Source organism: Gopherus flavomarginatus, chromosome 25 (assembly GCF_025201925.1).
Source record: "Gopherus flavomarginatus isolate rGopFla2 chromosome 25, rGopFla2.mat.asm, whole genome shotgun sequence".
Taxonomy (NCBI): domain Eukaryota; kingdom Metazoa; phylum Chordata; order Testudines; family Testudinidae; genus Gopherus; species Gopherus flavomarginatus.
The window spans coordinates 10,258,952-10,283,877 of NC_066641.1; the positions used below are offsets into that span (position 1 = coordinate 10,258,952).

At 52.7% G+C, this 24,926-nt stretch overlaps 1 protein-coding gene across 1 annotated transcript in view; it reads left to right on the forward strand.

The window, feature by feature from the left end:
• Positions 1-17,615, forward strand: part of SKAP1 (src kinase associated phosphoprotein 1) — a 233,702-nt gene extending 216,087 nt beyond the window's left edge. Inside the window, exons 12-13 of the mRNA XM_050934839.1 lie at positions 16,273-16,382; positions 17,238-17,615. Of these exons, the coding sequence (XP_050790796.1) occupies positions 16,273-16,374 (102 nt within the window). The 3' untranslated portion in view covers positions 16,375-16,382; positions 17,238-17,615. The remainder of the gene's footprint in view (positions 1-16,272; positions 16,383-17,237) is intronic.
• Positions 17,616-24,926: the final 7,311 nt, after the last annotated feature.

Genomic DNA, 24,926 nt, shown 5'->3' on the forward strand with positions numbered 1-24,926 from the left:
TGGACCTCCCGCAGGCATCCCTGCGGAGGGTCCGCTGGTCCCGCAGCTCCGGTGGAGCATCCGCAGGCACGCCTGTGGGAGGTCCACCAGAGCCGCGGGACCAGCGGACCCTCCGCAGGGATGCCTGCGGGAGGTGCACCAGAGCCGCGGGACCGGTGAGTGGCAGAGCGCCCCCCGTGGCGTGCCGCCATGCTTGGGGCAGTGAAATGGCTAGAGCCGGCCCTGGCCAGGGTTGAGAACATCCTCTCTTGGCTCTGCCAACAGGTTGCCGTACTGGCCCAGGGGGTCTTCCCCATTGGGCCTGGATGAGTCAGCAGTTGTTTTTTGGTCCAATTGCCCAGCACGTGAGTCTATCCTGGGAGGTTCTGCTGAACTGAGCCCCCACACTCCATGAGTGAAATCTGCAAATCGGTCCCTCTGTGACTAATGGGGCAAAACCCAGATGTGCCAGGCTTTGCTCTGGTTCCCTTGGTGCTGTTCAATGGGCCAAGCTAGGTCCGAAAGGGAGGCACAGCTCCAGGGCTGTGGTTGCATGACTGGGGAAAACCCCCTCTTCCAATGGGAATCCTGAATTTGTGTCATGCTACTGGACCGAGGGGCCCAATCCTGGAAGGAGCCTGCCAGCTCCCACTGGGAGTTGAGGGTACTCAGCATGTTGTGGGAAGCAGGCCCTTTGGGAGCACAGTCCCATGGATCAGATTCTGTCTCACTTCAGGAAGAGGACACCCCCCACCCCTGCCCCCAAGCTTGCTTTCTTGAAAGATTCTCCTAGGCTGCAGGTCTGGATTAGAGCAGGGCCCTGGCGGCTGTGTGGTTTTTATAGGGAGGTGCAGTCTGAGCACAGGAACTCCTGTTTCCATTTCCCGTCTGCCACTGATTCCCTCTGCGGGCCCTGGGCCAAGCCATCCTGCTCTCTAAGTCTCACTCTCCCCATCTGTACAATGAGATGACCCTTGCCAATTGCCGGGCAGCTGTGAGGTGGGGTGGACTAATCACTATGTGTAAAGTTCTGTGAAGGGACGAGCGCCGCTTAGTCCAGGATGGTTATCCAAGCAAAGGATCTGGATTGCCCCTGTCTTAACAACTGGATATTTCCAGTGGTGGAAATGCGAGTGATCTGATATCCCAGTGATGGGCGCAGTCTAAGAAGCAGAATAGAACGCAGCAGAGTACATGAGGGCAGCTCTGTGCGGGATTTGCTGGCCGCTTGTTTCTCCCACTCGTCGCCGCAGGAACTGGCTGTGCATAACCTTGTCCGGGCTGATCTGGAGCTGATTCAGGAGCTCATGTGGAGCCCTGACTCTGAGCCAAAGGAATTCGCCCAGGGTCTTATCCTGATGAGCATAAGGACCCAGTGGAACACCGAGATCCTATAGGAACTTATGGAGTTCCCTTCTTAACTCCGCCCCCCTTTTTGAGAACCCCCGTTTTGGCCTTCTGCTTCTAGGAGACCTCGGTTTTAACAGGATTAGCTGAAGGCCTTAATTCAACGGTGGGTTGCTCTGTGCTGGGTCTGATGGCGAGCGGCCCGGTTGTTTCCTTCTGGCAGCAATTCTTGGCCCTTTCCATCTGGGGCTTTCAAAGCACTTTCCGGAAGAGGATCACTCACCTCCGGTCCCCACCGTTTTGCCGACAAGCAAGCAGAGACGCAGCCACGGTTGTGCTGGGCGCGCAAGCCAGACAGCCAGAGTTTTGACCTCGCCTAGACCCCGGGGTGCATGGGGAGCGACTCCACTGAAATCTGTGGAGTTACAGCTGTGTAAAACCCTCCTGAGAGAGTCAGGGTCTTGACTCTCGGCCTGGTGCTCTGCCCCCCACCCCCGGCCTCTCTTCTATGGACTCTGTTTGGGGATCAGCCTCTGCCTCCCCCGCCCCCCAGCACAGGGAGTGCAGCTTGGAACCACGGCGGGGTTTTAACTCTCTTCAGTGGCTCCAGATTGTGACTCTCTTCCGCTGACTTCCTCACACGTAACCAATTGGTCCTGAGAGCCTCTCTCTCGTAAATTACTCAACTCAATGGATGCTCAGGACCACAGCAGAATCTGAGTCGGAATTAAGCAGGGGGAGAGTGGGGGAGGCGGGGAGGAAAAAGGTGTTTGAGAAGCCTGTTCATTCAGCTGCATTTTAATTTCCTTTTCAATCTTGTCCCAATTAATTCCCCAGAATTAATCTCATCGAAGCAAACTCTGTTTTAGTGGTGCGGTCGCTCTGTCTGAACATGAAATAGTAGCTAATATAAAAATCCATCTGGTGTGTTTGAAACACATGCTGGCTGCTGCTCGGGTCCTGTCTGACATTTCGAGCATCAACAGCGGGGGGAAAGTGATTTGGAGGTTAGCGGACATCGGTAGCTGACGGATTCAGCAGGCCCGCACGCTCAACCTTAGCTCTGGAGCACAGGGCACCAGGGCAGGAAGACTCTGATCGAGTTTCCAGAAGGGGGTGTAGAAACTGGGTCCCCCCTGAGCACACACACAGAGGGATAGCATAGTCTAGGGGTTAGGGCAAGAGACTGTAAATCAGGGAAACGGGATTATATTCCCTGCTCTGGCAAGTGACTCACTGGGTGTCCTGGGCAAGTCACTTTGCCTTTCTGGGCCTTCGTTTCTCGATCTGCAAATTGGGGCTGTTGCTACCTACTCACCATCCAGCAGGGGTGGTGAGGCTTGATTCATTAACATGTGCACGGTGCTTTGAGATCCTTTGTTGGAAGGCACTAAAGCAGGTGAGGGGCATTGCTGCTATTGTGTTTTCTCTGCTCCCGACCACATGTCTAATTATCTGTACAGTCTTTCGTGGCCGTAAGTAACCTGAAGCAGCAAGGTTAGCCGCTAAACAGATCGGTGTGTCAGGTCCCTTCCCTCTGAATCCCACGGAAGCATTGCCACCCCTTAGAAAGGAAATGTGCAGCGGCCCTGCCAGAGGCCTGTGGCATGGGGCAGGGAAGCTGGGTCTTCTCTCTGCAGCTCCGGGTTCTGCCGAGCTCCAGCTATTGTCATCTCATTGTGCTTGGCATGAGTGCCGCAGTCCTCGCCTGCCCCTTGGACGTGGAAGGAGTCCAGCGGCAATGCACCGGTGCCCGCTAATCCCCAGGACGGGCATAGCCTGCAGGTGTTCAGCTTGCATAGCCTGATCTGCAACAGGATGGCACTGGCATGGCTCGGCAAGCACCGGGCCTTTTCACTGCCCGTGCCGGTACTAAAGCTGGCTGTCTTATTGGGACCGCAGGCCAGAGATTTGTTGTTGCACATCTGGCACCGGGAGTGCCGCGGGGGCCTTCACCAGACTCCTGATGCTGTGAATATTGCCAGGGCTGGTCCCGTTCCCACTTGGAATTTCTCTGGGCTGGTACCAAACCTCCAGCATCGCTTGGGCCCTGGGCCATCCTGGTGCCATTGTGCGGCACATCTGGGCCGCGTGACAGGCCAGCAAAGCGCGGTTCCACTTCCCTGCCCTTTTCCCGGCAGCTAAAGGACGCTGGCTCTCTTTCCCCCGGGCCGGGTGATTTGTACGTTCTGATAATGATTTGAGCACTGTGAGACTTCCCATTTTAAGTGGACTTAGTTGGATGTGACACGCAGCCCATAAAACCGGAGAAGTTAATTCTCTCAATTGCTTGAAATGAAAGTGTAGTGGGGCGGGGGCGGGGGGGAGAGATGTTTTTATTCCTTGGAGCGAAAGGAGGAGTTTAGTGACATCTAGTGGCCCTTTTTGTCACTCTCCAGCAACTGTACTTTGTGGAGGTGGGGGCATGGGGGGAGAAGGGGGGTGGGTCTGAATGGCACAATGAACCTGATTGCTGCTTGTCAAATAGCTATTATCCACCTCTGACCTCACCGGAGGGGAATGGTATCTGCAAATCTCTCCCCCCGCCACCACACATTTATTGTGGGCTGGGAGGGGGAAGCGGAAAACCGCCCCCGGTCCTGTGTTAACAAGCCGCCGTGCGCCGTGCTGTGATGACAGAGGGCTGTGATGGTGATGATGGGGTTTTGCGCCCATTAATAACCCCGATGGGAGGCTATCGAGTGAGGAGGGATGGGGATGGGATTTGGGGTCAGCTGGAAGGCAACGGTCATACACCGGTCAAATTCAGGCGAGGGCTATTCCTTCCCCCCTTCCCCCCCCCCCCCCCCAGACAGGAACCAATCGTCCAGAACAAACCCCTGGCAGCCTCATTCCTCCCAGGTAATGTTTATAAATGAGGGGACACCCATTCCAGAAGAGGACAAAAGGCTGGCTCGACCTGCGAGCAGCCAGCACAATGGCACATCTATGATGCCCTCGCTGCCCAGCAGCCATTTATTATAAACCCAGAAAGAACGAAAGAAAACCCCCGACATTTCCACTCAGGACACTTTATCCAAACCCCGCTGCATTTGTCCTCCATCAACCCCGCACCTGCCCACCTATCCTGGATCCTAAGCTAGGGTCCCGATAGTCTGGCTTTGTCTTAGATAGGCAATATTACCTCCCCGTCTCGATTATTTCCCCCATCACCCTACCCAGAGCAGGTATTGAAACAGGGCTAGAGTCTGCTCTCGATTGCAGTGCAGTTGCTCCAGATTTACACCAGCGTCCATGTAGAGCAGACAGCAGGATCTGGCCTTTACTCTGGAGTGCATTGGTGTAGATTAGATCAGAGTATGTTCTTTGCAGTGAGTTCACCCTGCTGCTCCCAGGAGCAAAATTTTCCTCCTTTCCATGGAGGTTCACCTGTGTCTCTGGGAGGAGAAATTCATCATCGATCTTGGGGTTCCCCTAATATAAGCGAGATCGGAGTGTGTTCTTTGCTATGCATTTACGCTGCTGCAAGTGAGATCCAAATCTTACACACACCAGCCTCCCTTTAAGTCTGAACATGACCGTTTCCCAGGAGCGTACCAAAGAATTTACCCAGAACTGCAAACTTTAGCAGCACTCTTGGGTTCATCTTCAGAACCACCAGTGCATTTGCAAACTCCAGCTTTTTTTTCCCCCTCCTTTTAATATTCAGACCATTTATTTTGTGCTGAATTTTATAACAAATGCTGTTAAAGACTTCATCTTTGACAGAGGTAATAATAAATTCACTGTTTAAAGACAGTAGCTTAATTCCTTATACCCTCCAATACTGCACAGAATAAACTATATTCATCACTGAGTAATTTTTTACCACATAAATCTTTAAAACTAACCGTTGTAGGCTGTTGAGGCTGAAATATTGTGAATTTATTAGATATGCCCGTGTAGTATTGAATTCAGAGGTTTCCATTCGAATATATTACAGAGGAAATTTGTGTCTTTAAGTGTGACAATCCTTCCATTTTCTGAAGCCAGCATTATAACCAGCAGCTTCTCCCGAGTCAATTCTGCCTTTATTTGACAGAGATTTAATAATAAACCTTTTGCTAATCTGCCAAAGAGAGTGGGGGTGACATTTCATTCAGATGCCCTGTTTAAAATGTGTGGCAAAAAAGCTTTTGTTTCTAATGTAACAAATGTCTACAGAGTCCCCGGTTTTATTTTTTAAAAGGAGGGGGACATTTTTTCTGGGGGTTGCCAAAACAGAAAAATATTCAAGCATGGTGTCATTTTCAGACCAATCTTTCTTTGACAATAACTTTCACATGACTCGGATGTCAGTTTTTTCCCCTCCTGCGAGGGTTGGTTTGTTTGCTGTTTTGTCAGTTATTTAACAGTAAGTTGGACAATGGAAATATTTAGTGTGAAATCCAAATTACATGCACAAAAAATAGATCATGAACACTTTAAAATTTACATTGATTTGTCAAATGGGCAAGGAAGGGAAAACTCCTTTTGCAGTGTCCCAAAACTTATTTGTAAATTTCTTTTCTTGTTGCCTGTTGAGCACCTATATTTAAAGCTTCATTGTTGTTTCCTCTGATCGTGTAAAATATTGGTGGAAATCTCTGTTTGTTAGAGAGAGAGAGAGAATTATAAAACCATATCCCGGTTCATGAGGTGCGGGTAACATTTAAGCCAATTGATGTGGTAACATTTAAAGCAGTTATATTGCAAAATGTCACGTATGGTCTAGTTTCATTAGAGGGAAGTTAATAGATTGATGGCGTTGAAACTCCCATTCCTGGGAATAAAATAAGTTTGCCTTTGCCGTAACGCCTCTCCAGCCATGGCCCAAAAACCGCAATCCGCTCCGTTCCCCTTGATCACCAATGAAATTTACAAAAACTTCTACTGTTCGGAGCCAGTAACAAATCAGCAGTTTAAAAATTAAAAGCTGGCTATTAACTACTAAACAGAGGAGGCAAAAAAATCCCCTGGCCATCAGTATAATTGTTCAGACGAGCCCAGGTTGAAAGATAAGAATAAACACACACAATTAATACTCAGTATAGCCCACTTATGATCAAAAGAATTCTCTCCCCTGTCTGAGAATGCTCGTAAGCCATGAGTATTTCAGAGTCAGCTTCTATAGTATGTTCCCCCCCCCGGATTTTTTTTTCCACATTGCTCCATCTGTAAATGAACAAACATCTTGATTTTATAGCCCTTTGCTTTGTAAAACTGAGAAATGGAGGGGTGGGGGATACGCTGGATGCCTAAATAAGACTTTAATTCCAAATTCATTTACGCTATAGCGATGAAGTTGTCACAAACCATAATGCAGTATTTAATTAAAATAACAGAAGTGTATCTAGATATGTCCTGGGGTAGCTATCACCAAATTATAGCCTCTGCCATCCGTATTGTATTTATGAAACAGCCGCTTCGAAGGTGCACCTGAGCTGATACAAAAGAGTAAACATTTACACCATTGTTCTCACAAAAGCTGCTTTTTTCTTGCCTTAGTTCCCGCTTGCACTTTTCTCCTTTTTTGATTCCTCACTAGTTCACCAAGATCATCTTTATTTCAACTGTGTGTGTGTGGGGCGGGGGGGTTGTTTTCCCAGTGTTTTTGATCCCTAACTCCTGGTCTTCAACTATTGACCTCCAAACTCCTGTCACCCTTAAATCCCCTCCCGTCTGTTGTCATGGAAAGAGTTGTGAACCCGGTGTCCGAATAGAAAATCTCAGGCGGAACTTGGATGTGGGATTCCAAGAGGGTAGGAAAGAAAGAAGTGTTTTAAAGCCACTTTCTTGTGCATGCTTTTGTCTCATTTCCTACAGACGCATAAAGTGCACAGACTTGGCAGAATTCAAGTTTTCCTTTGTCTTTTTCAATTATTTTGACAGATAATAGTGATGTTTCTTTTTAAGCACTGTTTTCAGTTTTGGTTGGGTTTTTTCCCAGTTACAGGAAATTCTAGGGGAAGTCCGACAGTTATTTAATGACCGCAGATGTTGAGATTAAAAAAGTGGAAGCTTTATAACCATTAACACACCAATTGTCAACATCAGACATCCAAATAGACAAAGTAAATAGCCTTGAATCAAACTGTAATATGTTCTCATTCGGCCCTTTTTGTATATTTCGTTGGAGCTGTTTTTTTCCCATCGGATTGTGTGACTATGGTGAAATTCACGTTTACCAATATTTACCATTAATAATTTCATCCTTCCAACCCTAACTGCGAACAGTCTCGCCTACGCACTGCTCTCTAACTGTACGTGTGCGCACATACACACTTGCCAAACCTCTCTTTGCCACACCAACACATTTTCTGGAGTCCCATTCACTTCCTTGTCTGCAAAATGATATTTAGCTTAAGGTCCCAAATTAAAAGGAAATAAACAGCCATCATAAAATGACCCTGGGAACTGAGGGAAATGTTCCCATTTGTTACTGGTCTTTGTACTTTTCAGCTGCTCAAGCCACATGCGACTAAAACAGGGGCCTTTTCAAGTTCCTGAAAGCTAAACTCCTAGACTCAATTCCCACTGTAGCATCACTTCTATCTCATTCAATTTCCCAGCCCTCTGCTTCCTTTATAAATTTGCCATCCCTCTCCCTTCTAGGATCAGTAATTACAGGTAGTATCTTATCTCCTCTTCTTTTTTATTTTTTTTTCCCACTCAATTTTATAAGAGGATCAGAAGAGTTATGAACGAAACAGAAATAATTGCAGTGACCTTTTGAAAGGAAGTGTCCCTGGGGGTTACTGTATAAAGATATTTTGATAGCACTGATCTTCTAATGGGTGCTCTCTTCTGTTTCCCCCACCCTCTCCTTTCCTTTTTTCAGCTGGGGGAATCTGAAATAAATGGATCCTTTTATACAAACACACACACACACAATTATTTCAAGCTTTCTTCACAGGTCACGCACAAAGTTTAACTCCGGTGCCTGCTAATTTTCGTCAGGCCCCAGTGTTCGGGCCTTTCAAGCTGAATCTAATTGGCGGCAGAGCACATTGAGGAAATCAAATGTGCAGTAAAGCAAATAAAAATCTCTCCCTTTATTATTTTTTTTTCCCCTCATGTGGAAGGGAGACTGGAAGTGGGGGGAAAGTTGGAAGGGGAACCAACCGCTCCTGCTTTGCTTTCCGCGCAACTTTACCATTAAAGTTACACCTACAGCTAAGAAGTTTGGCCATGAAAAATGGTCATTTTGTTTCTCCTGCTCAAAGCACGTTATTAAAATGCTAATTTAAAAGAAAAAGGAGTTAAATATCTAGCAATGGTGCCGTCTAATTGCAGCCATAATGAGCTCTCTAAATGTGAGTGCCCCTGACACACAGAGCATAAACAGCCAGCAAACAGATCATTAGTACCCACGTTCATTTATTCTGGCGACCTCACTATGACCCCACCGAGGGTAGGGTAAAGAGCAGGTGGATCCGGCTGTGACACCCCCCTCGGGGGATCCAGGAAATGAAGCTATAAGCAGCTGCCATGGCAACACCTATGTGTGCAGATGATGTAACACACCGGCAGGCTGGAGGCTCCACAATTGGGACGCCTTGTCCATCCCCGATCCCCTCCTTTGCCAGCGAATGGTGCTGAATGTGGCCATTATCCCGTTCTTTTAATGCACAGAGTAGCTCAAATGGATCCTGATTTTTTTTTCCCAGCCGGAGGCAGGTTTCGGGGGTGGGGACCTAGCGCAGAATGGGACCCCGTGTGCACACACGCACTCCCAGCTCCACAAGCCAGGGGCACCAAGCACTTCTGGCAGATGTTGAGCGCCCTCAGTTTCCCCCTCCCCGTGAGCACAGGTGAGGGGCCCTAAGCCTGTGGGGCACTGAGCTCCCTCTCGGCTTTGGTGGGAAGTCAAAGGAGCTAGGCACCTCTCAGGATCAGACCCCGAGCGAGCCCCTGCAATCAGCTGCCCCCCCACCTGATATGGAAGTGATGGATGTGTTTAAAAAAAAAAAAAAAGTCGATTGTCTCGTATTTTGTCTTTCTTCCACTGTGCAATGTGCATGCATTATGTAAATAACCCTCAGCTCCCCCCAGGTATGGGGAGGGTTGGGCTCATTCAAGTTTTACAAAACAGGGGAAACTGAGGCACATAAATCTGTGCCATTGCTGGGAGTGGAACCCAGGTGTTCTGACTCTCAGCTGTAACCACCAGACCCTGCGTCCTCCCAGCACCTGGGATGGTACCCAAGTGCCCTGATTTCCAGTCCCCAGTGCTTTTCACCACTCTAGAAGGGCGTTCTCTGCCCAAGGGGTCAGTCCTGCGAGCAGGATTGGACCCTAAGGCCAGCCGAATGAAAGCCGTGCCTGAACGTGAGCGGCCGGGCAGGAGATTAATAAAAACAGTTCTTCGGAAATGATTTTCCTCCATCCCAGCCTGTTTGGTTCTAAACAGTCTCACTAATCACCTTCCAGCAAAAACACAATAACTTTTTTTTTCCAAGGGGCATGGAAAGACTGTCCCTGGAAATTATTTTGAAATAAAAAATAACCCAAGTAACACCCTGTCTCTTCCCCCCCCATACCCCTGTTCTTCAGGGGCCCCCCCCAGCCTGGTGCACTTTAGATGAACCTGTGATATTGTAGCAATGGCCCTTGAAGTGCAGTGGGGAGGTGATTTAGGAGAATATTAAAGGCGATGTGGAGATTCGAAGGCGGCTCTCTCAGGGAGCGCTGGAGAAATACGCAGCACAGATGGGCTGAGCAGATTAAACATTTCCGTCACATTGTTTCCAAATTGTGTTGCTGTGCCTGAGGGTTGGTGCTGCGGTCAGAGCGCGGCAGAATGGTGCAAAGCTGTGAGCCGCGTGCTTTATGGAATAAATATTAATGCTGCAGTTTCACATGATCTCACAATTCCATCAGCTTGGAAATGGGGCAGCCGCGGTGGTCTCCAAATTCTGCACTTCCCCCCCGCCCCCTTCCTTTTTCATCTTGCAAATGAATGTACCTCTCCTGCCCTCTTCTTCAGTGTGCACCCCCTGCCTCAATTACAGAGCTGCTTTGCAAGTCTTTCCTGCATCTGTCTGTCTGTCTGAGCTAGCGGGGGTCCTACACAGTGCCCCGTGTCGTGCTGTCCATGGGCCTCATCAGATAGCACTCGCCTGCCGATCCAGATTGCGCCTGCACCTGTGTAAATGCAGAGTCACTCCTTTGCCTTCCCCGGAGTCGCTCTGGATTGACACCACAGTAACGGGGAGCAGATTTTTAACCTAGCAGACAACACCCCTCCACTGCAGCTTGCATACACACAGAGACCACAAGCTCATCTGATTCCCAGTCAGGCAATGTCTTTGGGCCTTCTGCACCCATCTCTGTCTCTGGGCCAAATTCATCTGTGGTGCAAGTCCGGGGCCTGTGCCAGGGATGAACCGAGCTTATTGTGGCAGGCATCGAAATGGACGGCATTGCACAGATGATTTTCCTTTAAGTTACCTGCAAAATCCTGACCTCCTCCTGCAGGCAAAGCTCCCCCGGGGGGAGTCATTGGGAGTAAGCACGTTATTGCACACGCAGCACGGACCTGGACAGTGGCCAGCTCCTTCCTAAATTCTGCTGGTGCTGTCCAGCATGAACTGGGCTAAACCCATTCTCCCCTCGTGGCGGCTTTGCCCAAGTGGGGATGGTGGCGTTTCATTCGATGCTACTTCCCGGATTTCCTACACTCCGACCGGCCATCCCTTGGCTTTTCCCAGCCGCTTGTGCTCTTAGGCCTGTCCACCTCCCGGCTTGCAGGTATCCATTTAACAAGTTCCTGGCAAGAGCAAATAAATAATCGTTGGGGGCAAATTTAATCATTCATTTTTATTGTGATTTATCTGGAGCGAGGCTGAATAATAAACGAGGAACGGGGGGAGGAGAAAAGGATGGTTTGCTGGGAGCCAAAGTATCGGGGAAGCCGCCTCCTAGTTTAGCACAGAGCTGAGCCTTTGATTCACGGTCCCCTCTTCCTCTGGAGACACCCAATAAAAATCCCCCATGCTGGAAAAACATAGGTGAGAGCTGCCTAAATAAACAGGGTCTCTGAGCAGTGACTGTGTGTCTTCCACTGGCTTCAAGTTTTGAATTCCCTGAGGGGGGGGAAGGTAAATTTTAAATTTCAGAGCTAGCTTCAGCTCGGAGCCAGTTTTCTAGATAAACAGATATATAGCTGACCTGGTATAAAACTCCTCGTGTCAGCTGACCCTCTAACAGCACAAGGCATGCCTCACCTATGAATTAGGAGCCTCCATTTGACTAACAATAATGTATGACACACAGGCGCTGATAATGGGGCCAAGCAATCATAAACCGATAAGTCCCTGATTGATTGGCTTTTCCTTGGGCATCCATCAAAGCATCATTGATCTTCTGCGCGAAGGGGGGCTGATGGATTGTGTTCCTGAAGGAGGCACTGGTTGTTTACGAGGACGGGCAGAAAGCGCGCAGATGTCGGCCAGGGCCAGAAGCCGGGGGGGGGGGGGGGGGGGGGGGGGGGGGGGGGGGGGGAGTAAATATTGTCGGCTCTGCTTTTGGTAGAAGGAAAGGAACCGTGTGTATTTTGGCGATGGGGGGGGAATGCTCACTCTGGAGAAGCAGTTGCTGCCTTTGCAGCAATGTTAATATCACGCTAGTGTTCCCCTGATGACCCTGCGGACTAGGAGGGGATGCAGCCCCAGTTTCAGGGTCCAAGCGGACAGGCTTGTGGTTAAAAGCACCGGCCTGGGAGACAGGAGATGACAGTACCATTCCCTGCCTGTCAAGGAGGGATAACAGCTCTGCCGTTCTCCAGCAACTGTTTCTTGCTCCGTATCCATGCAGCACCACAGAGCTGTCCTCTCGCCATACAAATAATTTCTCTTTCCACGCCAGGAGCAGAAGACCCTTCCAGTGGTGGGACCAGATGTGTGGGGAAGCCCATTAGCCAGGCTGGGTAAGGAATGGTGTCTCTAGCCTCTGTCTGTCAGAGGGTGGAGATGGATGGCAGGAGAGAGATCACTTGATCATTACCTGTTAGGTTCACTCCCTCTGGGGCACCTGGCATTGGCCACTGTCAGTAGACAGATACTGGGCTGGATGGACCTTTGGTCTGACCCAGTATGGCCGTTCTTATGGCTCAGTGAACCGGGGGCTTCATTTTCCTCTTGCCCTCTGGTTCTGGGGCCCTGTAGGGTGGGGATGTGGGGCACCATTAGCACGAGACCTAGAATTAAATTAACATGGGAAGCTGGAAAACCCCAACAGGTCTTTGCCTGAACTTTCAAAGGCAAAAGCCAGCTCCTCAGCTGCCCTCGGTCGTCGTAACTCCATTGAAGTCAACAAGGCTACACTGATTTACAGCCGCTGAGAATCTGGCCTGGCCATCTCTCTGTTCCAGGACAGGGATGGTCATTCCAGGTCATGGCTGAGCTGCCTTGGAAGAGATCACACAAATAGGAAGCAGCAGGGGTGGCTGGAAATTAAAATGCAGCAATCATGTAGCAGAGGGGCTCCAATCTCCTTTTTTCCAGGCTTATGAGGAGCAGCCTGCTGCTTCCCTCCCCCGACACCTACTGGCAGGGCATTTGCAGCCCCATGGAGGGATTCAAGGCCCTGCGACAAGCGGATCGCTAAGGAGGGCCGTGATGTTCGCGCAGCCATAAATGGCAACAGGGAAACCACTGGAGGCTGATTCAAGCTGTGAAATATTCCCTGTGCTGGTGGCCGTGGCGCGTTTTCGGTTATAGAATTGGCTGTTCCTTTTACAGCGGGGTGTGTGTGTGTTTGTTCTCCCCTTGCTGCTGGAGATTAGCAGCATAAATCCTTTTACGGCCCTGCGCGCAAACCCACTGGCTGCCAGTTATTGGAACGAGCGTCTGTTTCGGGTGCACTCGTCGCTGCCGGGAGGAAATGCAGAGAGCGCTGGGGCCAGCGGAGTGGGCTGTCCTGCTGGGAGCAGATCTCTGAGTTTGAGGGAGGAGGTCTCAGGGCTAAGAGCGGAACTGGGGCCTCCTGGCATGCCGAGCGGGTGGTTTTTGTTACCTGTGTGTACCGAGCAAGGGGTTGGTGGCAGACTCTCCTCTTGCCCTGGGATAAATCAGAAGTGACGTGTAAATCAACGGGGTTAAACTGGTGCAAGTAAGAGGAGGCTTGGGACGGGGAAGGGGAGGATGTTGACTCCTTGGGTTGTAAATCAACCTGGACTCAGTCGCTGACTGTGGCAAGGTCACTTCCTCCTCTGCTGCCTCAGTTGCCGCATCTGTACAATGGGGATACATGAGGCCATGCAAAAGGCTTGGAGATCCTCTGGCCACATGCATGGTGGCATTGAGCCGCAGGTGTGTATCGCCCTGCAGGGAGTGTGCGTGTCAGACCCCATCTCAGCAGGTCCAGGTGCCTGTTCACCACCTTCTCAAAGCAACGAACGTCCAGATGATTGTCTCAGCTAAGTTCTTTCTACCCACGCACCCCCTGTCCCAATATTTGCAAGCACAGAGCAAGCAGGACCTGCTGGAAGCTGATGAGGTAGATTCCAGGGAAACAGTCTTCCATCGCTCTCCTCCCTTGCCCCAGAAAAACCCAGCTACTCAGCACCCCCTAAACCCAGGCGTCAGCATCTTAGCAAATTAGCACCTCCAGACGAGAGCAGGGTTCACTCGGTGCCGGGCTTTGGCTTGCTGTGCTGTGCACTCCTCGTTTTAATAGTTTAATAAAAATTAGCATAATTAACAAACATCTGTATGATCCAGAGTGGTGCAATTTGGCACTTGGAAACGAGGACTTAAACATTATGGCTGGGAGTTTAATGTTGTTTTAATTCTTCTTGGCACGGTGCAGTGGAATAAACGGTTGGTGCCGATACTTCTCGACTGGCTCTCATTTGCATTTTCCTCCCTTTGATTATGAGCAATTGCAAGCTCCCCGGCAATTCATCAAAGCAGAAATTATTTTAAAAGACCTCGTAGTGTTCGGGCTGCGGTGGGCAGAGGAGGGATGGAGAGGGGAGGGTTGGATTGCTCCATTCATGCCTTGGATGGCTCTCTGACCCACCGCCCAGCCCTAACACCCAAAGGTCTCCTGAGTGGGTTCGTTTCCTCCTGCTGCGAGTGCAGATCCCGTTCATTTCCGCAGTAAGGCAGCTGCTCGTCCAAAGCTTTCTTTGCTCCTCTTTCGCCGCAGGATTTTCCTTCCTGTTTTCAAGAGGGTTGCAACGCGGTGGGGGGGCGGGTCTTTCATCACTCTGGGACCTGGCAGCCTGGCAGGTCAGCATGGCTCAAAGATTCTGCAGTGTCTGCCACTGCACGGCGCCCTGGTGGGCGCATCGCTTGCTGAAGTCAGCCACTCCGACAGGTGTTTGCTCCTGGATCAGCAGCGTGGTCTGTGGGTTAACCTGGGGTTGGGGAGGCCAGATTCTGGCTCCACTGAGAGCATCATCCGGCAGCCCTCCTATAGGCGGGCTGGGAATCGGGAGGGCTGGGTTCTATCTCTCATCGTGTGCCCCTACCCCCAACCATGGTGCTTCTGTGCCTCAGTTTCCCCATCTGTAAAATAGAGATATAATTCATGCTGTGCGGAGGATCAGCACCAGGACGCTAAGCCTCAGTGCACCAAACCTCCAGCCAACCTCTAACCAAAGGGTTTAGGAGGAAATGTTCCATGTGAAAATTTATCCCACGGGGAAACAACCCGCGGCTGCACCTTTCTCTGAAACAGCTGGGGCTGGTGGCTGTCGGGGAAAGCACACCGGCCGAGCTGGGCCATGGGCGTGGGCAGTTCCTCTGCGTCTATGTGCTGCTTATATCCTGCCTATGCCCTGAAAATAGGGCCTGCGTGGAATGCAGGGGTTTCCTAGACCTTGTGCTCAGAGGCGCTGACTTTCTGATTTGCCGGGGGGGGGGGCAGGGGGAGCTCGACCCCTGCTCCACCCCTAGTCCCCAAGGCCCCACCCCACCTCTTCCTGCCCCCTCCCCGAGCACACCCTGCCCTTGCTCCGCCCCCTCTCTCCCTGCGTCTCCCACACGCCGCTGAACAGATGATCCTCAGGAGGCAGGAGGTGCTGGGGGAAGGGGGAGCAGCTGATCAGCGGGGCCCGCCGGCATGTGCTGTGCACCCACTATTTTTTAGGGCACCCACAGAGTCCTCAGCTATGAGCGTCACCCTCTTGTCTGCAAAGTGCTGGGAGCTGCTTGCCTGGAGAGCCCTACCTCGCTATACAGCATTATTAGTTTTGTCTTGATTTATTTCATGCTTCAGGGCTCCAGCCGCTCCCCTGTTGGGGTCAGGAAGGATTGCCTCCTTCCCCATCTATTTTTTGGGGGTGTGGTTCTGTCTCCTTCTCTGAAGCGTCACAGATTACCCACAGCTGGAGGTGGGACACTGGAGGGGTGGGCCAGGGCTCTGGGTTGGCGTTCCCCCTCTCAGGTGCTTGGCTGGTGGGTCTTGCTTGCATGCCCAGGGTCTAACTGATCACCATACGTGGGGCTGGGAAGAAATTTCTCCCCAGGTCAGATTGGTAGGGATCTTGTGGGAAGAGAGGGAGTTCCTTCCTCTGCAGCATATGGGTGTGAGTCACTTGCCAGGATTATCTGGATATGGCAGCTGATCAGCGGGGCCCTACCAGCACAGTGGCCTCGAGCATTGATGGCCCCTCAGTCTCTCCTGTTCTCTGCTTGTGGCACGTGAGAATTTAGGCTCCTGAGGACTTGTAATACTTTGGTCTAATTCTGGCTACTGGCCTTTGTCGGTGATACCTGTGTAAATTTGGCTGTAAGTGATTTGCCCAAGGAATCTGTGGCAGTCAGGAATGGAACCCAGGCGGCCCGTCTAGTGATTTAACGGTAACCCCCATCCTCTCTATCTAGGATCCTAGAATCATAGGACTGCAAGGGACCTCGAGACGTCTTCTGGTCCAGTCTGCTACACTCAAGGCAGGACTAAGTTATCTAGGCCAGGATATCCAAGGTTGGGCCCTTTCTTGCTTTGTTTTCTCAGGAGTATAACATGTACGGCTGGTGGATCGGCGAACTGAACAGCGAGGTGGGGATTGTCCCAAAGGAATACCTCACGGCCGCCTACGAACTGGAGGAAAGATGATCCAATGGGTAAGAGGCACAGCCACTGCTTTGTGATTAACTCTTCACACTTCTTCAGAGATTGCGCGTGCACACCCTCATCGCTGATAACAAATCTGTCTTGCCAGGAGGTCTGGGATGTCTCGGCTGGGGCTGGGACAGTCCCGGGGTATGTTTTTAACCTTTTGTGAAGATCGACATGGAGAAACCTGGGAGGGTTTTGCCTTTAGCTCCATCTTCTGGTCTTCACCTTACACTGGACCTGGTAGAGTGGGGTGGGAGGAATTAGCCATTGACGTTCAAGGAGTGAGGGCGGCCGGTTAGAGTCCAGGACGGGGGAATGAAGGGTTCTGTATTCCACTCCCAGCTTTTCTGTGACCCTGGGCAGGCGTCTGAAGTGAGTCCAGCTGTGACCACGAGCCAGGGGCTTTGCAATGGAAATGTCCCTGACTTGGAGATCCTCATGTGAAGTGCAGAAAAGAGTTGTTTACCTTTGGGTCAGATGGAGCCAAGAGCAACCCGGAAGACTTTGTTTCCAGAAAACTTTCTCTTGGTGGTAGTCATAATAATACTTAGCAGAGCATTGGATATCAATCACTTTTTCACACAAAGATCCCAAAGCCCTGTAGAGAGGTGGGGAACCTGAGGCACAGAGCTGGCAGATCACATGCCGAGTCAGCTCCAGAGCTGGGAAGAGAACCCAGGAGTCCTGACTCCCAATCACCTGCGCTAACCAGGGCCCACATAGCTTCTTGCTGCATCAACTGGAGTCACCTCTTCCCATGCTGTGAGTCACTGGGCGTGCACCATACAGGTTGCTTGTGCCCTGGTCACTCCCTTTTTCATCTCCTCGCCAGTATTCACCCTGTATCTCTTTCCTCCTAGACTCCCTGGTGCCTCTTTCCCCAACATACTGGACAGCCACCCCCACCTCGGGGTCCTCTCCCCTGCTGCCCCTCAGGCACCTATGGAAACCTTCTCCACCTCCACGTGAAGAGACTCACATCCCAACACCCACGTCGCTGCTGTCTCACAGAGCATCCCGTTTGCCCCCGAGCCTGTTACGAAGCTAACACACACACCTCCTTCCAGATTCCTTATTACCAGCCTCATTCCCCACTTGATTCGGAACGACACATGGCTTTGTACGTGACTCTTACCAGCTGACGAGACGCCTGAGCAATCGGCCAATGTAGGGGCCAGTTTTGTTTTCTTTTGTGAGCCGGGGGGGAAGACCCAGAATAAAGAGATTCTCTTTTCGTTCTCACAGTTTCTGGCAGTGTCTCAGCTTCCCTGTAGGCTCAGTCCCTGGCTCCCTCTGTGGCTGGATTCGGCGATCAGGGAGGAGAGACGGGTGTGTGCCAGGAGAGGACACAACGCTGGAACTGGCCTTCCCTCTCCGGCCCTGGTAGACTCCCGGGCAGCGATAAAGCAATTCTGCCCGTGACCAGCCTCTTCTGATAGGAGCTCCATCAGCTCCGCTGTGGGGCTGGGAGGACAGGCTCTCTGTGCTGCCCCTATCTCTGGGGATCAACAGAGAACTTCAGCCTCTAGGACTGGCCAGCCCAGAAGTCAGCGGGTTTGGCACCTTTCCATCAACATGGGGCAGGGGGGAGGAGGAAAGAGAGAGGCTGTCTCCCCCATGTGCCACTAGGTGGTGGTAGCTAACTGTTCGCCACAGCATCGGGCCAAAGGGAAAAAAGCCATCAGCCTTCCTGAAATTAACTCCCACATCATAGCACATGGCCGATGTGGAGAAGAGACGTATGTGTTGATTCTCCTGTGCCAGCTACCCTTACGGGCAGGTGGGCCTGACCCTCTTAAGTGCAGGGTTGTCTGTATTCAGCCCACCACTTAAGTGCGTGTTCGGACTGAAGCAGGTGTTTTACGGGCCTTTCTGATTCAGGGACTCAGTTTCTCCAGGAAAGTCTCCGCTAGGTGGCTACACGCTTTTGAGGACCGAAGCCAAGTAGAGACAGAGCCACACCGTGAATCTGCGGTGGATTTGCCAGTGCCCTCAAAAGCTCAGGGACTGGATCGGGGCAATTGGTTTGTTGGTGGGCAACTTTTCCTTTTTCCAGGGCAGCCTTTTCCCGGGCAAATTGCACATCAGTTTCCATTTGTCTTCCCTTGAGCCCGTCACTCAGTGCGCTGGGATACCACAGAGAACCCCCTCCTGCCAGAACAGCAGCCCCTCCCTCCACTCCTGTCTTGCTAAGTTAGACACTCCACTCAGCTTCAGCACAGGCACAGAGGTTGGGCCACGCCTGTCTGCAGTTCACTGAAACTGAGATGCCCTCAGCTCAGACGCTTAACAGAGACTTTCCCAGTGCCCAGGGTTCAGACTTTCTGGGTAATTTGCAACCTGTGCAGTTTTAGCACCTTCTGATCTTCATTCTTTCTTATTGTGGTTCCTTTTCTATCCCTACTTCCCTCACCCGAAATAAGCAAACAGAAAATAACAAACCAATAACCACTTTGTCTGTTCTCCAGCCACCACGCTTAAAACCACTGCCAGTATCTCAAAGCAATCAGCTGTGCACAGATCCTGCCCTGCTATGCCACTGTGACGGGCCTCTGGTTCCAGCCCTTGCTGCTGGCAGGTGGAAGGCTGAGCTCTTTGCCCTGCCAGGCTGCACAGAGGGAAGGATTTCCCTGCTGCTGGAAGGGGCTGGGGTGTGAACTGACCCCCTGCCGCCTTGTGGGACGCCCATAGCAAAGCACCTGGAAGCCTTTCCCGCCCGCCTGCCATTGGACTCAGGAGCAGGGAAGAGCCTTAACAGCTCCAATTAGTTTTGCAGTTCCACTAGCAATGGTGCCAAGACAGCTCACTTGCGAGCAATGCACGGCGGGGGGAGGGAAGCAGCCGGGGCTGGGCAAGAAGAAGGGCCTCGGAGCTGTCAGATGCCCCCCCTCCCTTCCTGGCTGGGCTCCTTGTAGCTCATGGTGCAGATGGCAGCTTTTGCCGCAACATGCAAGGCCAAACACCAGCCCCTTTGCAAGCTGGAGGTGTGATCTGTGCCTGGCCTCCCTGCATCCCATCTCCGGCCCTCCAAACTGGGCAGCCCCCACCCAGTTCTCCCCTGGCTCCCACCAGCCCCCGGCTCAGACACGCATGGGAGAGGGATGCAGTTTGGCCGAAACCCAGGAGAGCTGGGGCCTGAGCAACGCCCTGGCTGCTGTGTGGTCCAGTTGGACTCAGCAACGCTGGGTTCTGTTCCTTGCTCTACTAAGACAGGCTACGTTGCTTAAGCCCAGATCAAAGGTATTTAGGCACCTATCGCCTGTTGGAATCAGTGGGCGTTAGGCCCCTTTGAGGATCTGGGCCTCTCGGGGTCCAAGGTGAGCGTTCCTGCCTTGTGCACTGGTTGCTGGTGGGGAGGACCGTTAGGCCCCCCCCAGAGGTTCCTTGTCATTGCCTGATCTCTCCTGGGTTGTTTGCAACGTGCTTTGGGCTCCTCAGCAGCAAACACGGGGCAAAGACCGTCTCAGGAGATGCTAATGTTCTCTCTCCACCACAGAAGGGGCGGGAGGATTCAGCGGGTGCCTGCTGAGCTGGGCTTTAGCATCGGTCTGTTCCTGATCCCCTGGAAACTATGTGCCCTAAAGTAGATGTGGGGCCACAGCCCGCTGGGGGTTGAGATCCAGGGAGTGCAAAGGGCTGTTTCTGAGCCCGGCCCTGACTCAGAGCCCAGTGCAAGGACCATCCCTACTTCGGTCCCCAGCACTGCTTAAGGCAGCCCTGCCAATTTCCCTAACTTCTGCTGCTGCGAGCTCTTCAGGGCAGAGACCCGTTATTTTTTGCAGTGTCCGTGCAGCACCCAGCATCCTGCTGCAGGCCTGGGGCTGGTAGATGCTACAGTAATGTAAATAATAATATGGATCCTATGGCAGCTGGGGGGGGAGGAACATCCCTGCCATGCCCCCTCCTGCTTCTGCTAAGATGGAGCAGCAGCACCCACGTGCTTAAAGTGAGTGGAAGGGTTGGTGTTAAGGCGCTGGCTGGCCTGTCCTCATCCCGGGATATTTAGATTTTGCAGGAAGCAGCAGGTGATCTCCCATCCCGGCCGTACCACCAGCCCAGCTCCATCCAGTTTTCTGCTTCCGTGTCACGGGGAGCATAGCGGAGCTGGGAAAGACGTGATGGTACAAACCCGGCCTGCTGCGAGGCAAAGAGCGAGTCGCTCGCTCGAGGGGGCGATGGAGGTTGAATCTGTCGCTGCACCTGACTCTAGAGTCGGGGATTTGTCGTCTGGGCAGAGAGCCACCAAAGCGCCACGCACGGGAGGCAGAGCCCAGTCCGGCCCTGCCTAGGTCAGATACATGGGCAGGTTTCTTTGAGCTTTTAGCAGCTGAAGGAGGCCAGGGAGCTGGTTGCTGCAGGTTAGGGAAAGAGGCACCTGGCCAGGTTATTACCAGGATTGGAGCTCGTCCCTCTGCTGGGACCGGATTGTAATTACAGTAATTTTCTAAGCTGTGCTCTGCACAATGAGTGTTTAATCAGGGCCTGACTGCCTGCATCTCCCAGCCCTCATCACTCACTGGGAGGGCTCTTAAAGAGGCAGGTCTCCCCCCCCTCCTCCCCTTCAGCCAGTTGAACAGCTGTCCTGTAATTGGTAGACATATTTGAGTCTCCTGGCAGGCAGCAGGGTGCAGCGATTCTGCTGCAGTGCTGGCCTCTCTCCCCGCTGGCAGGAGGCCGCATGATGCTCTAAGCGAGAGGCTGCAGCGCAGCAGGGCCCCAGAGGCTGTGAGGGGTGCAGGAGTCAGGCCTACTGATGAACTGATGCTTAGCTTGGTAGCTGGTTTCCTTTGAAAAAACACCCATCCTGGTCTCTGCTGCTGGAGGCTGAGGAGACATCAGCCTGGGTCTGCAGGCAGCCCAGAACAGTCACTCTGAGGCAGGTGTGCACGGCCTCATTCAGCTCAGTGGGTGTTGACTCTGAAGCCTAATGGCAACGACTTTACATTTCTGTTAATGCTTTCACTGCTGATCAAAGCAAACCCGTGGGCAGAGCTAGGCTTGGGGGTTGAGCAGGCGTGACTATCGCTCCTCTCATCCCCTGCAGTGGGGTTATCTGAGAGGGCAGCTGCCCCACAGAGCACCAGCTACTGTACAGAGGGCCTGATCCTGCTCTCACTGCAGCCTGGGAGTGCGGTGGGGTGCAGGGGAGAGACAGGAAAATGAAAGAGTAGCGATATATGGCAGACAGAATAGGGGCATGGGAAAGCAGGATTCCTGGGGTCTGTTGTCATCTCCCCATGTCCCTTCCCTTCTGTGTGCCACAGTTTATCTGTCTGTCCAAGGGTGTAATGGTCTTGGGCTGCACCAACAAAGCTCTCGGAGAGCCTCAGGGGAGAGTGCCGAGGGAGGATGGAGGACACTTACAAATCCATAGCTGTCACTATGGTAAGCCTACTTGTCTCACCTTAGGACCAGCAAGGCCAGCACTCTCCAATCTCTGCTCCATCAGCACAGCCACCTCTTGGGTGCTAGGAGAATCTTCGTTAGCAGTAGAGGGCCTATGGCATGCAGCAATTCTGATTCCAGTAGTGACACCTCCACTATTCAGCTGGTGGCTGCCTGAGGGCTAACTCCAGCCCTGGCCAAGGTGAAAGGTGGGCTCTGAGTGGCAGGGGCTGGCCCTGAAAGCTGGGCGCTTCCCACAGGCTAGAGAGCAGGGACCCAGACTCCTTCTCTTATCCTACCCTCTCAGCAGAAGACCTTTGTTGGGGGGCAAGGGGGACTTTATCAGCTGTGCGCTCCGGATGTCTGGACACGGGGGACAGGAGGCCCTGCTACCTCCATTGCTAGCAGTGGGCGGGACGGGGGCCGGCAACATTCTCAGCGCTCAACCCTGGGGCTGGTGATTCCTCTGTACAGCCGGGGGTTGAGTTTAGGCACCAGCAGCTTCCCAGGCGGCAGGTTAAACGCCAGCATCAGAGGAGGCAGGTGGCTTAGTCTGGTGGAGGTAGCTGGCTCCAGCCTGTGATTCCGCTCAGTCAGTGCCAGGGGTTGGAGGGCTCCCCCATCTCGCAATTTGAGCTGGCTGGGTGGTACATGTGCTACAATTTGTTTGCACAGACTTGAGAGACAGCCAGGCCTCCTTCGGGGAGCTGGAAAGGATGAGCCTGGGTGGCTTCCAGCGCTTGGATGGCTTCCAGGCAGAGAGGCTGGAGTGATGCCAGGCTTTGGGGGAAGTCATCTCAAGAAGGCCTCAGGCACATGGCAGGAGAAGGGTTACCTTGAGCTGCTCTGCCTGCCCGTCACATACCTGCCCTCAGCAGGCAGCAGTGGCAGGCAGCAAGCAGGGACTAGGGCTCAGGAGCCAGGCCTGCTGTCTGCTGGATGGAAGCAGTTCGGTCCCAGCACAGCACCTGCCTGCGGCCCCGTCTCAGCTGGCTGATTCCACATGACTCCACAGCTGTCCCGGCAGCCCTTCGCTTACTGGGGCTGCGGCGGGCACAGGCCGTGCCTTTACCCACCCCAGTGTCCATGCCCCTGGCAGCAGCAGCAAAATTACTTTCCCTATTAAAGAGAGACACTCGGGCCAAGAGAAACTGACTGGAACAGAGGGTTGAGAGTTGGAGTCTAAACGATCCTCCTGCAGAAGCACCGCCAGCAGCCAAAAGCTGTTACGGAGGAGGGATGGGTTTGTTCCCCATTTCCTGCACAGCTAATGCCCTGACTTTCAAAGGTGCTGAGCACCCACAACTCCCACCACCCAGAGTGGAAGTTGGGGGTTCCTGGTGGTTCTGCTAACCAGCGTTCAATACCTCTACAAGCCCTTCCCCGGTGAAAGGGAACAGAACCTGCACCTCCCCGTGATCAGAGCGGCATCTTCTAGCACAGCAGCATCGTAAACAGCCTTCTGGAGCAGCACCGGAGCCCAGCTGTGCTCTGGAAAAGATCTGTGTTGTAACGCCCCCCCCCCCGTTGAACCCCCAGTAGCTTTCATCGCTGTGAAGCTCAAGTGCTCTCGGGTTAGTCTGACAACTCCACTCAGCCTGAGTCAGTTCTGCTTTGGTCAGGCCCAGCCGACAGTAGAGGGATTTTGTTCCAACCCTCCTTGGAAAAGTGAGTAGATTTGGGGTCCGGGTTGATATGTTTTCATGACACATTTGCAGCGCCTCTAGAAATAATTTGACCAGCCCCTGACATGCACCCAGCACTGGGGGTAAGCACTGTTTAAGCAGCAGCCAGGACTGACACACTGGAGAGCTTGCTCAAGTGGCTTTCTTCCTTCCCCATGGTCATTTTGTAGCATTTCAGCCACCAGTTGCCTGGGTTTGTGCCAGTAGGTAGGTGGAGCTGATACTCTTAGCTGCAGACCCCACAGCCCCAGAATGTGACATGCAGCAAGAGGACAGTGGGGAACTGCCTTTCAGGGACCACATGCTAGCAGGGAGGGGATCTGCCCCAGTAAGGCATTTAGGAGACTGCACTGCAGTATGTTTATCCAGCAAGCTTGGTAAGCACGGTTGTTGCAGAGAGGAGTGAGAGCTGCTGCGTCCAAGCCTGTGTTGAAGGGAAAACCCCAGGGCAGACTGTGCTCCAGCAGAGGTCTCCGAGCAGGGCAGCCCATGCCAGTGCCAGCTGCATGCTGTAATTCTGCAAGCCTGGCTTCAGCACCGATGCTACTCAGCCTCACAGGGGCTCGGCTCACCCATGGGTGCAGCCCACATGCATCTCGGTGCGTGTCTGCCCTGAGTTCTGCTGTCCCTGCCTGTCAAGCCTCCGCTGACGGGGGAGAGCAGGGGCAGCTGCCGCCTGGCATTTTGGCTGCATCGCCAACCCCACCAGCTCCTGGCTGGAAGTTTCTAGATCAGCGCTGCAGGCACAGCTGGCCGCACAGCTGCACCATTTGGAGCTGCGCGCTCATGAATATTCATGAGGCAGCCCCAACCAATCGGCAGAGCAACTACCATTAGCGAGCATCTGTCAGGTTTTTTAAATGAACTTCTTCTGACATTTTAGATTTTCCTCTGTAGGCTTCATTCCCCCCCCCCCCCCCCCAAATCGTGCAAGGCAGAGAACACGCCCATGAGAAGGATGGGGGAAGGAAAAACCTCAACATAAGCACCTGGGGAAATTGACCAACACCCAGCTTGATTTTCACAGCCGGACCCTGCGACCACCAAATCCTGAGAGTCAATGAAACTGAGCAAGGTACGGTGTAATCTACCCACCTGGTCATGACAGGCTCTGCTGGCAGGCATCCTGCGGGAAACTGACTCCCGCCTTGCTGAGCAGCACGGGCTGCGTTCCTGCCTGCAGGGTGGCCCTCACCTTCCGCCAGCCCAGCCCGTGGTTCACCCTCCCCCTGCTGAGCTCTGGGCACAGAGGGAAGAGTTGGGCTACCGCAGAGCTTGGCCACCACCAGATGCCAGCTGAGCAGGCAGCCACCCCGTTCTTCTCTATGGCCCCTGCTGGTTGTCAGCCTCGTGCCGCGGCCCAAGGAAGAAGCACCAGAAAGGACATAACTGGGCTGAGGGAAGGAGCAAGGGCTGCTGTGCAGCGGTATATGGAGAGGGGCTGGCAGGATCAGTGCCAGCCTATACCACTGTGTCCCT